At 40.8% G+C, this 15,865-nt stretch overlaps 1 protein-coding gene across 3 annotated transcripts in view; it reads right to left on the bottom strand.

The window, feature by feature from the left end:
* LOC102075668 (perforin-1) overlaps positions 1-14,801 on the bottom strand; it is an 87,210-nt gene extending 72,409 nt beyond the window's left edge. The window contains exons 1-5 of one of the 3 annotated variants that reach the window (XM_025908038.1): positions 13,791-14,801; positions 10,367-10,480; positions 10,150-10,184; positions 8,918-9,453; positions 5,605-7,939 (exon numbers count right to left, since the gene is read on the bottom strand). In XM_025908038.1, the coding sequence (XP_025763823.1) occupies positions 6,772-7,939; positions 8,918-9,453 (1,704 nt within the window). In that variant the 5' untranslated portion in view covers positions 10,150-10,184; positions 10,367-10,480; positions 13,791-14,801 and the 3' untranslated portion in view covers positions 5,605-6,771. Of the gene's footprint in view, positions 7,940-8,917; positions 9,454-10,149; positions 10,185-10,366; positions 10,481-10,572; positions 10,695-13,790 lie in introns of those variants that run through there. The other 2 variants (XM_019359587.2, XM_019359586.2) reach the window with 2 other exon arrangements.
* Positions 14,802-15,865: the final 1,064 nt, after the last annotated feature.

The following is a 15,865-nucleotide window of genomic DNA, read 5'->3' as shown; positions in this document are numbered from 1 at the left end:
AAGCCACGGCACAGCACTGAAACGGCCTTGCTTAGAGTTCTCAATGACCTACTTGTAAGCACTGACTCTGGACGCTCTGTGGTCCTGGTTTTATTGGACCTTTCCTCTGCTTTTGATATGGTCGATCATAACATTCTTCTACTAAGACTTGAGCATACTGTGGGTATAAGAGGCACTGCCCTCAACTGGTTTAAATCTTATCTTGCTGACAGGTCTTTTTAGGTTAATTTGGGCAACTTCTCATCTTCCTCGGTACCTGTACACTGTGGTGTGCCTCAAGGATCTGTATTAGGCCCTGTTCTCTTTTCGCTATATCTGCTCCCTCTTGGAGCAATTTTTGAGAAGTATAATATTGCCTTTCATTGCTATGCTGATGATATACAGATTTATTTTGAGATTACTGACGATCTTGCTATGTCTTTTCACTATTTTCGTGAATGCATGCGTGAGGTTAAAGGTTGGTTCAAGAGTAATTCTCTTGTCCTGAACGAAAAGAAAACGGAGATCGTGGTGTTTGATAGTAAAATCCCCCGCGACCAACTGTGTGCTGCTCTGATGCCTTTTGCTAGCTCTCCTTCTGATTATGCCAGTAATTTGGGCATACTACTGGATAGCTCGCTTAAATTTGACAAGCAAGTGTCTGCTTTTGTGAGGTCTAGTTTTAATCAGCTGTGCCTCATTTCTAAGGCTAAGCGCTATATTCCGCACAATGACCTGGAAAAACTCATTCACGCATTCGTGACTTCCAGGTTGGACTACTGCAACTCTCTTTACATTGGTCTTTCCTCCTCCCTTCTCATTAGATTGCAGACTGTCCAGAATGCGGCGGCATGCCTTTTGACAGGTAGCAGGAAGTTTTCTTCCATCACTCCTGTTCTTGCTGGCTTGCACTGGCTTCCAATTAAATACCGTATTCAATTTAAAATATTACTTTTCACCTACAAAACCATTAATAATTTGGCGCCGAGCTACCTCAATGAGCTTCTCAGGTTACACACTCCTGTCAGAGCACTTAGATCTGCTACCCAAGTTCTTCTGGAGCAACCTCGTTCTCGGCTGAAGTCTCGCGGTGACCGCGCGTTTGCTGTAGCTGCCCCGGTCTTATGGAACAACCTTCCTGTTGCTATCCGGGCGTCTGACTCTATGCCACTGTTTAAATCACGGCTGAAGACTTATTTGTTTAATCTTGCTTTTCCACCTAGTTAACATTTGGTGTGTGTTGGTACATTTTATCCGTTATGCTTGTGAACTACTTTTATATCTTATGATTGTCAAGGTTTTATAATTGATACGTGCCAGGTCCTTTCTCTTTTCCCTCCCATCTCCCTTTTCCTAATTTATTTTTGTCAAGCACCTTGGTATACCCTTGGTTTTTTAGTGTGCTTTATAAATAAAGTTTATTATTATGTTTAACCTGAGCAGCGAAAGAGCGGGGGTCTGAAAACGATGAAGCCGGGAGTCCGCTGCTCTCGCCGGCTCGAGCGACCATTGAACCCCCGGCTTGCTGTCGAGCGGGTGGGTAACAGACGTCTCCGAAAACGTTGGCGCACTTTTGCAAATATGCGATGTCTTGATAAACCAAGCAGATATTTGAAATTTACACCGCTACTTTCTCGCCTGAAAATATGTTAAAAGTTTATTTTGTGACCCAGAAAGATTAATAAGACTCATTTTAAAACTTAGTAGTGGCCGCCATTGTTGGCAGCTGAAATTTGGCTGGACCGCGCTATGAATTCTGGGATATGGTGGGCCACGAAGGACACACCCGACCCATCCTTCAAATTCGGGGAAATGAAGGACGCATTTGTCGGCTGCATTTGAAGGAGTTGACGAATTGGGACAGCCTTCGTTGCCTGGCCTTGGAACACTTTGGTGTTCCTTCATCGGCCTTCAAATGCGGCCTCCGGAGGATGCAGCCGACGTTTTGGGACACAGCTGCAGTGTAGACTTCGTGGCCCAACATATCCCACAATTCATAGCGCGGCAGTCGGTGTGGATAATTTTGCCGCAGACGGCAGACGCGGAGCGGCCGAAGAGTAAACTGTTTAAAGTAAGTACTGAATAATATGCCACTTATTTATGTTCAAATGTTTAATAATAAAGAACATTAAAACATTACTGTTGGCCACATGTCAGCAAAGTTATGTGACATTAGCGATGTTTGTACTTTCAGCGTTTACTTGATTTTAAAGCCTTTACTTTAAAATATATATATAGTTGACCTTAATATTACAGAGAATGTGATGATTTTATGCATAATTAAAGTCAGTCATATATCCACAAACACAACAAGCTGAAAGTCAGTGATGCTGCTCGGTTTGCAGTCCTGAATATGACGGCACAAGCAGGATTCACTGCACTGTTAATGTTAACTGTGTTATATTGCTGCCTCTGTTCGGTGGTGTCGAGCCAAACGGACTTTAACGTGTGTTTGAACGAGCTGACGATTCACTCGTTAAGCTGAAAGAAAGATGCTTTAATCACAGGAGTCACATGTGTCCACTGGACCATCTGGGAACTCTTCTTGTTTAGCACTCGTAATAACACAAACACTAAATCTTCCTTCTCTTGTGCTGTTTTGTAGCAGTGTATACACCTGAGACTGTCACCTGTCTGTCTGTCCTGCACTCTCTCTCTCTGTTTCTTTCTCTCTGATTGTGGAATAAAAGTATGAACATGTATTTATAAGTTACACTTGTGTTTGAATCCTGCAGCTTATCACACATTTGATTTCCATGTGTGCCAACTGCAAGTGTCCAGAGTGAGGACAGACTGATGGACCCACTGCTGCACATTATCTGTGAGGCTTTGCACCCCTGATGATCCACCAGGACAAACTCAGCAGTGTGTGAGGAAGAGGAGGAGGAAGAGCCAGCACCAGATGGAGAGAATAGACAGACTGTTCCCTGTTTGTGAAGGACTGCTAGGAAAGTTTAAAATAACTAATTGTCTGTCCTGAATCAGTCTTATTAGGTAATGTTCAAATAATGTTATCATTCCAGTGTTTTCAGTGTGGGAGAAAGTACTCAGGGCCTTCAAGTTACACACTATGAAAGGCAGCAACAAGTTTAATATTCAGAAACCTAAAGTATGTATCAGCAGCAGAATGGAGCTAAAAATAAATGTTTGTTTCAGTTCTATGAAGCTTTGAGTATTTTGGATTAGTAGTACTGCTGTGTTTGTTGCATCATATTGCTGTAATTGTTTATATGCTTTATATATTCTGAGGTAAGTTGATCTATAGTGTTACATCATATTCTATAAGGATGTTATGTGTTTGTAGACTTTCTGCCCAGTTTGACCCATTTAGCAGAAGTCAGCCTGTTTAAGGCTCTGATATCTATTCTGTATGACTTAAAGCAGTTATGACATGGTCTGATTTTCTCACCCAATAAAGGAATATTTAATATATCAGTCTGATCTTCATTCTATCAGAAACAGTTATCACAGCTCGTACATTTGCTTTTTACACATATATGTAAGCATTGAGCCAAATTCAGTAATGCCAACATACTGAAGGAACAACATTTGTCTCTTATATATAATACACCTATATATACACTGTCAGAGATACTTGTCTTTGAGTGAAGATTTAAGGTGATAGGAAATATAAATAACTGCAACTTGAATCTTTACTGAAGCTCAGTATTTGACACAGAGTTCACTCACATGAATTTCAATCACATGTGCTGTACCAGTGTACCTGCACATGTGATGTGACAATAGAAGTGATTTGATTTGAGACTTCAAACTTACTGCTATAATAATTAATAATGATTAATATAATAACTATAATATTGGCCATATCATATTTACACTGACTTTAGTCTCATGAACAACATTAACTAATTGTTATTTACTAGCTAATCTTATATGACTGTTCAGTGCAGATATGAAGGCCAACAATCATGTTTTACAGTCCTGTGGTCTCAGCCTCAGATACTTATTAAATCACACAAAGCCCGTGTAGAAACAAACAAACAAATGAACAAAATATGATCCCCTTCATTTCTGTCAACCACACGTTTCCAGCTATCATGGTTGCTAGGCAACCTGGGCAGCGCGACGGAGGCTAGACCGTCCCATTTCACAAGCCTCGCACTTCCGACCTTAGCGGTCTTTGAGTACGCGGCCCTTGAGGACCGTTGAGGCTGCGTACTTTAAGGCTGCAGACCCTGAATTGGGATACAGCCAGTGATCGTGATTGCCCTCCGCGGGAGCGCGCAGCTGCTTAAAGCTGTAGCGTCCAGATTACTTACGTAGTCAGCTACTTCCGTGCAACTGATATAAGATGCGGTAAGCTGAACACAGCTTCAACCGTCTGTTTGTTGAAAAATAGAAACGGACCGCGTTTCCTTGTTAGTAACTGTAACGCCGTTGTAACGATAGGAATAGTAATTAGTTAGATTACTCGTTACTGACAAAAGTAACGTCGTTACTTGTAACGCCGTTATTCCCATCACTGAACATAACATATAATATTTAGATAATCAAAGATTAGTTTTGCTGGTGTGGCGGAGGCGTGGTCTCTGGCCTGCTGCAGAGGAGGGGTGACGCAGTGAAGTCGCAAGGCGGCGCGGAGGCGGGAAGAACAGGTGTGCCTGACACTGACGGCCGAGCAGGAAAGAAGTCGGTGGCAGCCGTACAGTGTGTCTGCGTGCTGAGCTGAAAGGCAAAAAAAAAAAAAAAACGCAGTCCATGTTGTCACAAATAAAAAGGCTGTTGCTCACCTCAACCTGACACCGGTGTGTGTGTGTGTGTTTCGGGGATCTTGTGGATATTCCCACAAGATGTGTTATGTGGTTTGCATAACTTTCCTACCAGATTCCATTCACTCGCAATATGGCATATTTTTGTATAGTTATTGTTTTTAATTTACTTTTTTTTTTCTGTTGATGTTACACTAAGTTGACCTTTCAACTACAAATGAATTAATGTGCAGTGAAAATCTGATATTGTGAGGCCCTCTGTATCAAATAGGTTTAGCCTACACAGACAACAGTCTGGTGCAACTGAGTTGGTGGGAAGGACTCATATTGTTAAAGCTGAGCAACAAAGGCCACAGAAGCCCTTTCTGTGCCAGGCTGACCTGGCTGAATAGACAGCTCTGTACGATCATGTTCTGTATGCATCTAACTTTTTAACACAAAATATACTTAAATGTATAAGTTACATTTAGCACTGAATGTTCTGACTGTATTCTGTGACCATGTAGATAAATTGTGTTTCTAAATGATTTTATGATTGTTATTTACCTTCGTAAAAAGCCATGCAGACTGCTGTTGTACTCTGTATTATTGTTTGGCCCCTTTACAAAGGCTAATTAAAAGCTCACAAACACAACTGGTTCACATGTGAATGAATTTACTTCATATTTCCAAAATAAGTTTCAAACATTTGACCCACAGGCCAACTGCTGGCTTTGTAAAGTGGACAGTTTCAGAGAAGGAGGGCAACAATTTTTGCTTCTCAGTGTTTTGCACCTGGACAATTATCTTGCAAGTCATTATAAGAGCACATCATGAGTGAATCTCATCATCAGCTTTACATCCCTCTTACTGACAAACTCATTATCCAAAAAGAAACAAGAAAAACTCAAATATATTCATTTGATTTGAAAAGTATCATTTATTAAATGTAACATTTTTCAGCAATAGTACTTCTTTGCACTTAAAGAAGCTTTTTTTTTAATAGTTTTTTGTTATAGTTCGACTGCTCTATCCCGCGTAAATTCAAACCGGGTTGTATGTGACCCATGAAGTAAAAGTAAAAGTGAACTTTATTGTCATCTCAGCCATGTAAATGTATGCAAAGAGACAAATTATAAATCTCCAGGTTCACACATAGTGCAAATGGCAGGATCTGACATAGAGAGTAAGTACACACAGACAAAGATACAAAATCTAAATACAATCTCAAACTGTATGGTTAGTCTGCAGTAAACTCCAGCACAGAAAGTATGGAATGATGCTTGTACTGATCAGCCATGTCCTGAGTTTATGTACCGTACTCTCCAAGACACAAATGAAGTGGACAGTTGTAACTTATATGAGCTACACAGTTACAAATTTGCAGTATGTAAAAGTGTAATACACAAGAAGCAGCGTAGTCTGAATATAAAATACAGTGTCTGAAACTTGAATAGATATAAACATGACAGATGCAGTTTACATTCTAACCAGACAGCCCTGCACAGAAGCAGGAGCTGCCACAGCTTTGCCATCTGTATGCAACCATTTAACAGTGAGAAGATATGAAATGACACAGATAAAAATAACAAAAGTTAAACATCCTCAACTTTTTACCAACTTTCACACATGCACTGCAGCTCTAAACCTTTCCAGGCATTACTCACTGGAGATGCACGTGTGAACAACTGTGCTACTGAAGGAATGTTTTAAAAATGACAAAGCATTTTGTAGTATTACACTGACGGTGAACAGCAGGCTCTGTTAGAGCAGTATAGATCTATTATTCGAACTATGCTATACTAACTGATGTAGAAGTGGAGCCTTGACTCTGCTGCTGTCACAGATTTTGTTTTTAACTACTCTGAAACCCACAAAGGCATGTGCTAGTTTTACTTCCTTCACACCTAAAACAAACTGGGCCACTGTTCTTTGTCATGACTTCTTCATGCATTACACCAGCTGAATAGATAAATGTAAATATTTTAGCTGCAATAAAAAGCAAAAACATAAGCAAACAGATATCCAGTACATAATCATCTCCCAACTGACTCATTTTCTAACAATGACATTTGGTTTTAAATCACTCACTGGCTGGCTTCTCATGCTTATTCCCCATCTTTCCAAGAAGAACCCCATTTCTGGTGTGGAAAACCTCAGCCAAAGACGGACTCATGGGCGAGGGGATATACTCCTGACACTGGTTCCCACTAAGACTTGGTGCACACTCTACGATATAGGAAAAGAAGAAGGTCCCATGATTCAGCATGCAGCTGTCGCTCACCTTCCCTGCTCGCAGATCAAATGAACACTCGCCTAACAGATCACTGTTCCAGTAAGTGTCCTCATCATACACAGCAAATGTAAGTTTGTCTTTCATGTTGATGGTGATGGTTCCAAACTCAAATGTTTCTCTCCATTTAGGGTTGTCATCATTTCTTATAATATCAGTGCGCTTTTTCTGATCACCATACGTCACCTCCACTGAACCATCTGTTTGACTCCAGTCATCACCGTACAGACCCTTTGCATAAAGTTTGAACACCTTTAAGGTTGCAAGACCTTTCCCAGCAGGACAGCAGTTTGACTTGATATCCTGGTTACTGTTGCAGACACAAGCACAAGGATCTCTTACGTTTGATCGGTGCCCAATCTTACAGGTTTCTGAACATTTCTTCAGCACTGCATTTTTCTTAATGTACTGCTCCACTTCTCGCTTCAGTCCCGCCCTGGCAGGATGATTTAATGGCAGTATGATGTGTAGGGGCTTTAAGTTGTATTGGACCACATCAGGGATAGTTTTAAGAGAAATGAGCCAGTTTTTATAGACCGAGGGGTTAGATTGGCCTACAAAGAGGATATCACCTCCATCAATATCTCCACCAATGACCTCTGTGCGTCGCTCATTAAATGAACTGCTGAAAGTTTGATTAGACCCCAACTTGTTTTTCTTTCTCTGACAGTGGTCAATTGTGGCATTGATACTGGCAGAATTTGCAAAAGAAGCTGAAGCTTCAACTGACAAACAGTCACTAACATCAGTATCTGTTAGTCCATTCATTGTAGCCATGCAGGTCCTGACAGCAGTGGTTGCTTTAATTTCACCTCCAAGAGACACTTGTGTGATGTAATGTGTTCCATAAGTGTCAATCAGATTGTGATATAAGGGCGCAGTTTTAGACGAATAAGGGGGAATATCCAAAGCCGACTTAAATTCTTGACTCAAAGGAGGACTTGTTGCCAGTCTGTAGCTGTGGAACAGAAAACATATCACAGAAAAGCAAATCACTTTAGATTTTGTTTCCCTTAAGTCAAATCATAATACTTTATTAATCCCAGAAGAAATGGCAGCAAACTATTAAGAAACAGTGTTGTCAAACATATGACTCACTGGTCAATCTGATCCAGTGGATGGCTTAGCGAAGTATACAGACTGGGAGCAGGAGGGCATCATTTTTAGCTTTTCACAGTATATTGCACCAGGAAGCATCGTCTTAAAAATCATTATGATAAGTTTGCATATTGAGTTCATGTCAACTAGATGTTCATCATCCGTTTTACATCATATTACTGCCAAATACATTAACCATTGCCAGCCGTATTGAGGAACAGTAATTAATCCAAAGACAGAAACAGGGAAAACTCAAACAAAACGATGTGCTTCAATAACTGTGAACATTTTCTATATATAATAGGGCTTTTTTACACTTAAGTTTTTTTCTGTAATGGTTTACATACTTAAAATCAAAATGGGCCATATGTGTCAGATAACTGAAAATCTGTTTGACGCCACTGCCGTAAATTCAAATGAAATAAAAATTGTCATTATAAAAAAAAAATAAGGTAAATGTCTATGGAAGCGCGTTTCCGTCACTAAAAAAAAAAAAAAAAAAAGGATCCATAACTCGAAATTTTGAGTTATTTTCTTGAAATTTAGAATAAAATTAGCTTGAAATTTTGACTTACTTTTCTCAAAATTTTGAGTTATTAACTCCAAATTTCGAGTTAGCGCTGCCAATCAGTAATCTACGTGAATGACCGCATTTCCTTGTTGCCCGGCAGCTGAAGCCCTCAGCTACAAATGCTGCAGCTAAGCTACCAGTATTAAAGCCAGTCATGAATGCACAAATTGCTGATTACTTTCAGCGTGGCTTCACAAATTATGAAATCCTTGTGTTATTAGCTGAATCACATGGCGTTACTATCAGCAAACATACTCACATACTCACCCATAGAATTTACAGTTGATAGAATGGTGTAAGAAGGTGTAGCGGTCTTGTTTTGACTTTTTCATGGCAAAGGAAGAATCTCTTGAGTGAGAACCTCCTAAGCCAACCCCAACCTTTGCTGAAGGATCTACCGGGACGTCAAGGCCAATTGTCCAGTTGTTGGATACGGATGATGTCGAGTCACTGACAAGAGTTTCAACAGAATCATAGACCACACTGGAGACCTTCAAACTGCACTTGGGCAGGGTTCTCCAGTCCACCACAGCAACAGGGACCTTCTGCTTCTCTCCATTCATGTAACGGTTACGGTACATCCTACAGTTACCATTTCCAGTCTTCCATGTTTCAGTGTCGATCACATAGGCACCTTTTCTCTCCATCGTCACAATGTCAAAGCCTTCGCCACCCAAGTTGTAACCAGGGACAAAGTGAGCCTTTTCACACTCCTGTGGTGTACCAATGAAGCTCACACTGGATGGAAGGCACAAGGGACTCCATGCCCAACACAGGAGCAGGAGGTGCCACAGCTTTGCCATCTGTATGGAACGATGAGAAGAGATTAAATGATGATTAAACTTTAAATATAAAAAAAATTACCAATATAATAGACTATTTTTCAAATGTTCACTTCACCCCCAAATAATTTGTCATTTCTCAGTGGAGATGTATGTGAAACCAGAAATCACACACTTAAACTTTTGTGTCTATGCAAGATAAATGCGGGTAACAGTTTGATGAAGCTCACGAGTGGTCAACCTATATCCTGCCTCAGTACCTACCTCACTCTACCCTGGCAGCTCTTTAAGCCAAACAGTGGTAAAGTTGTGTTTACTGTGATTTTCTATTTTACCTGTGCATACTAAAGTGAAGTACCAGTTCTTATTTAGCACAGTAAAGATACAAAAAGAGACGAAGAGAAATGTTAACAAAACAGGTCTAAAGCAGACCACTGAAAAACAATGTAATATAAAAGAAAAAAAGACAAAAATTGTTTGCTTTTCTTAATCTGGTGAGGAGTTGAGTACACTTTGAAAACATTTAGACAGACTTTACTGTCCTAAAAAAATTCCAGAAAACAAATGCTGCTAAGATATCTTTCAAAAATCTATTTTAATTTCTCCACGTTCATTAAATGTGGGCATGCCAACAACAATATATAGATAAAAGGCTATTAAACTTGTTAACCCTGCATGTAATCATTCTTAAAGAAACAAAAGACTTGGTGGTCTTACTTTGACAGTTGACCGCAGGCTTTGGGTAGTACAGTCTGTTGTACAGATGAAGGAGTTTTAATTGTGCCAAACTCTTGGTGCAGATTTTATACTGAACATATATGCGCACCAGTTTTACTTCCTTCACACATATTTAATGTGTGTGGAAACTATTGCTCTTTACACATTATTGAAATAAAACAAAGGTTAAGTACACCCATTGTGAAATCCTCCTTACCAGCAATATCTTGCAGTTATGCGGATATTGCAGCAATCCACAGCGTTTCAGTCCCCTGAGTTCTGAACTGGGCCTTGTTCATGGTCGATTCAGTGATTGCAAAACGCCCGAATGCTGTAGATGCAAAACAAGCACAAATCAACACCCAAACAAATTTGCTAGAACATCCAGTCCTAGGAAGATTGTGACATTTTGTTAATATAAACCTGAATGCTGCAGACCAGCCCAAACTGCCAAATCCTCTGCTTCTATACACGTGGCCAGACATGCTGATAATCAGTTAATCAAGTGCACTGGATAATCAGCACCTGGCAGTTACTTACCTTGCGTTCCTATGGAAGTAGTAAGGGTGTTGTTTTTGACCGGTCTGCAGAGCCCCGTGACAGCTTTGCTTTTGTCAGCAAAGTTATTTAATAATTTCTTACAAACTATTTTAAGAATTTATTATATAAAATGTATTATATAGAATTACAAATTTTAGATAATAAAATCTTACTAAGGATAAAAGTTTATTTATTAAATGTGCAACAATAACAAGGCACAATCAAAACGCCACTTCTTCATCTGTACTAGAATCTAGGCCTAGTCAGTTATGGGGCAACAATAATTAGCAGAAAAACTTTTAGCCAAAATATGAGAACTTTGTCACTCATCCAAGTGACTTCTTCAGTCTCAGCTGACTGCAGGTTTCCCCAACCTTATGTATGTCTATAGATGAGGATACCCTTCAAAAGGTGTTTGAATTCACAGAGAAAACTCGTCTAGCACAGCATGAAAAGTGTAAGACCAGGCAACAAAGGAAATTTGTGTGTCCTCAGAGGATGGAAGAGAGAAGTATGCCACACTGAGGATGGGGACAAGTGGGTGAAAAAATTGTCTGACAGACAGTTCACCCAAGCAGAGAAAAACATCCTTGCAAAAGGATTGAACTTTGCTGTGACACCAAGATAAATCCAGCTAGTGGAACTGATCACAGGCACAGAAACAGCAACAAAATTGCAGACATGGAAGCAGAGCAACTGTGGACGAAAGCATCCAACATCGGCATGGAGGAGAGGAAGGCACTCACATCACTTAGTAATGACAATAACATTATCATCCTTCTGGCAGACAAGAGTAGGTGTACGGTTTTGCCAAACCAGAAAGGCTATCATGAGAAAATGTTATCACTGCTCAGTGACAAAAATACTTATGAGCCCCTGAAACAAGACCCAGGAGGTGGTTACAGGAAGAAGGTGATAGATTGTCTGTAGCAGTTGGAAGAAGACAATACTATGGACCAGACCTCATACCACAGGCTATACACCCAGGGGAAGCTACACCAAGTCTGTATGGTTTACCGAAGATACATAAACAGGGTGTACCTTTAAGACCAATTGTCTTCATGATCAACTCGGTCACCTATAACATCTCAAAGTTTCTGTCTTGGATCTTCAACCTGCTGGTAGGCAGTTCTAAACACCAGAACAAGAACACCTTGGATTTTGTTGAGAAGGGGAGTGATTCCATTATGGAGGCAGATGAAATATTGGTCTTGTATGATGTTACATGTCTCTTCACTTGTGTTCCAGTCACTGAAGCAGTGGAGGTAGTTTGTAAGAGATTACAGGATGACCCAAACCTCAGAAACAGGACCACTTTCAGCACCAACCAAGTGGGTTTGCTCTTGGAACTGTGTCCTAATCCCTCCAATGTCACATACAAGGGTCAGTACTACAGGCAGAAACATGGGTGTGCCATGGGTTCCTCAGTTTCACCCATTGTGGCCAACTTGTACATGGAAGAAGTGGAAAAGAGTTCTTTGTTATCCTACCCTGGAACACCATTAAGTCATGTGGATGACACCTGGGTAAAAAATCAAATCTCAGGATGTACTGCAATTCACAGATAACATTAACTCGGTGGACCAACACATCAACTTCACTAGGAAGGATATGAAAAATTACATGTTAGCCTTCTTAAACTCTGAGATTTCCATCAGCAATGGGGGACATTTAGGAGTTGATGTGTACCGTAAACCAACGTATACAGAACAGTATTTAAGGTTTGACTCTCATCATCCACTGGAGCACAAACTGGGTGTCACCAGGACGCTACAACACAGAGCGAACACCCTCCAGTCTATTGTGCAGTCTATTCACACCTATTCCAACCTAACTCCACCCCAGTGCACAAAGCAAGTTCCATAAAAACATGGATGAGCATGTTTGGTGTGGAAGAACTTGACTGGCCTACACAGAATCCTCACCTCAATCTGATAGAACACCTTTGGGATGAAATAGAGTAAGCCAGGTCTTCTTGTCCGACATCAGTCTGACCTAACAAATGCACTTCTTGAACAATGGCCACAAGAGCTGAAGCTGTTATATTTGCAAAGGGTGGGTCAACACCATGTTAAACCCTGTGGATTAATATTGGAATGTCACTTAGGGTTATTTGTGTATGAAGAAACACAAGTGAATACTACTGGGAACCGCCTAACTGTGCTTAATTTAATTCTCCCCAGACTTCAGGCCAAGGTGGAGGAATAGTGACTGTTTTTCGGAATATATACGACGGTAAGCAGCTTTCTCCCTCATTTTCCTCCAGTGTTGAATTGACCTTATTTGAGCAGGGCCGCTCTAACCCATTGTTATGTGTTGTGATTTACTGTCCACCTAAATACAATAAGGACTTCTTAAATGACTTTTTAAAAAGTCTTAGCTTAATCTCACACAGTGGGTGGCTGGGCCTACACACACGTGGGCACAGAGTGAACCTTGTCTCATCCTATAGCCTGCTTGTTTTAAACTTGATGATTTTAGATGCAGTGTTTTCAGATCATAAGTCTGTGTTATTTGACATTGTTTTGTCGACGGGTTGTGTTAAGAACCACGCTCCTGAATATAACCAGATGTCAGCACATTTCATGAGTTGTCCCAGCTGATTTCCATCCTCCACACGGACAGTACACTGCTTATGCTGTCTTTTTATTAGACTATATAAAGTTGGTATGCAGGTGGAATTCAGTTGATGGATCTAAGCATTATCAGCTGTAATTCATATGAATCTCTGCTACTCTTTCGGTACCTAACTCTGACCATAAAACCACAGCCACTGTGCACCAGTTACACATTGTTCTTTACTTTAAACCCTTCACAGTACAGCAGACTAACCTGTTTATCCTGCACTAAACTAAAACTGCAGGGTATGGTCTGTGATCAGTGGCTGTTGATCAATGAAGAAACTGACTTCACAGCCCATTGTTAGCCAGTGGTGCTAGTTTCAGTCGTTATACTGTTTATAAGGTTGGGGAAACCTGCAGGCAGTTGAGACTGAAGAAGCTCTTGGCACTTAGTGCCTTGGCGTTAGGCACTCTAACGTTTCTCTCACTGAAAACGCTTCTTCCAGATGGACAAATTCAACTTTTGGGGGATTTCCTTACCTGGATGATTGAGCATGCATCAAGACAGAATCAAGACCATTCGCCAGTGGCATAAAAAGGCACATCCCTTTGATTAATTTCAAATGTGCATACCGCTGTGTCTCTGGGAGCGCGCAGGCATTTTCAGCTGGGAAGAGCAAGGCAGCAAGTAACTCACACACATACACACACAGTCGCTGCTCATAAAAACCAACACTCACGTGTTCTTAAAAATATCTGTAATTCCGGTATAACGCTTGTAACGATTATTGCGGTTTGAATTTTTCGCTGGAGATTTTTTTATTTACCTTATTTACCAGACCGAGAGCCCGTCTGTGTGTGCGTGGATTAACTTTTTAATTAGGTCTGCGTCGTTGTCTTTAAACTGTAATGTTAAATATTCTTCTGTTTTAATGTATTTTACCGTAGGACCCCACTGAATGAGCAACCTAAAATGGACTGATTATCTAACGCCTGAAGTGACGCGCGTATTTACACGTAAACTCTTTCGTGCGCCTTTTAGTAAATACTTTACACCGGTAAGGTCTAAACAGCGCTAAAGTAAACTGACTGTCCGTGAGGAGCACCGTTCCTGAGAATCACGTTACTGACGGACCTCTCCGAGTCTCCAACATAAAACGTCTGCGCATGCACCCTCTCTCGGCAAGCTATGAAACGTCTACCTACTTCTCTGCTACATTAATTAGGAATTGGGACATTTAAAAGACTAGGGCTCAGATATGCAGCTTAATTCTAGATCAGTCGAAAAGAATATACACACAAATGAAGCCTCTTTACATGAGGTAACCCGTGTTCAGTTTCAGCCAGTATAGCGCTTTTGCATGACGGCAGAAAGTAAAGGTAGTCAGCTGGACTGTTGAGCCAACTTGCCCCTGACTTTAAAACAAAAAGTGTGTTTTTCTGTTGTGTGTGTGTGTGTTCACAGCCACAGCACACCTCGATTAGTGAGGTTGCCTTGATTGTTACTCCCAGAGATTTATATGATGTTGATTGGACTGAGTCCTATGTATGCTGCTGTACTAAATAAATGTGTAATTTTTGATTCCTGTTGTAGCTGTTGTTTTTCACAGTTTCCGTAGAAACCATAATACAGGAGCAAATTGTTTTTTTAAAATATGAGTTTATTCATGCTTATTTTTGTCAGTGATCCAAGAGTCATCTGAGAGATGCTAGCATCGAACCAGGAGCCTGTGTGTTCTTGTCAGCTTCTCTAAACGTTTGTCTTCATCTCGCCCAAGTTGCCCATTTATTATTATTCCTAGCTGCCCTTGTTTTTTTTTCTTTTCTTTTTAAACCTGTCTTGCTCAGCAGCAAACAGAATAATGGTTCAAATGCTTTGTTGTGCCAAACACATTTGCTTTCCCAAGAGGAGCACAGCAGACTCTCTGTAGGCTCCTCTTGTTAATGTTTTTGTTTCATTCATTTATTTCATTTTATTATTCACAATATTGCTGGAGTGGAGGAATGAAAGAAGAAGAGGACCAGGAAAAAAGAGAGAAAAGAATATTGATGTGGGGAAAAGGTCAAAGATGAAGCAAACAGATATGCTAGGACTCCAACTGCTGCATCTGTAACAAAGCACACTCAAACGATACGCAGCACCTAAAGGCCGAAACAAAGAGAGGAGACCGAGGAGAGTCAAGAGAGCTGAAGATCTGAGGCCACACTTCCTGATGACAACCGTGTGTCCATCCCAGCCAACTCCCGCCAGAGGACGGCCACCTCAGCACGAGCTGAGGATGGGGTCCGCCCAACACCCAGCAGAGCCCCAACCACACGTCGAAGAGGCCCAAGTCACCCCAAGTCACCCCAGGCCACATCCCCCAAGGAAACAGCTCACCAATCACACCTAAACACTCAGTCATGATACCCCGGAGCCACCAAGTACCCAACAAAGGCCTAAAATACCCATAGGTGACCAGGTACAGTGGCCAAAGTGTGAAGCTGGAGACCGCAGTTCATTTTCTGTTTCACCCACTGTTTAGTTTCATTTTTAATCACTGCTTGGTTAGAATTAGGCTCAAAAACTATTTGGTTAGACTACAGAGAACATCACGATTTGATTTAGAATATAT

This window comes from Oreochromis niloticus, linkage group LG6 (assembly GCF_001858045.2).
Source record: "Oreochromis niloticus isolate F11D_XX linkage group LG6, O_niloticus_UMD_NMBU, whole genome shotgun sequence".
Lineage (NCBI taxonomy): Eukaryota > Metazoa > Chordata > Actinopteri > Cichliformes > Cichlidae > Oreochromis > Oreochromis niloticus.
This window is presented reverse-complemented; position numbering and strand designations above follow the sequence as displayed.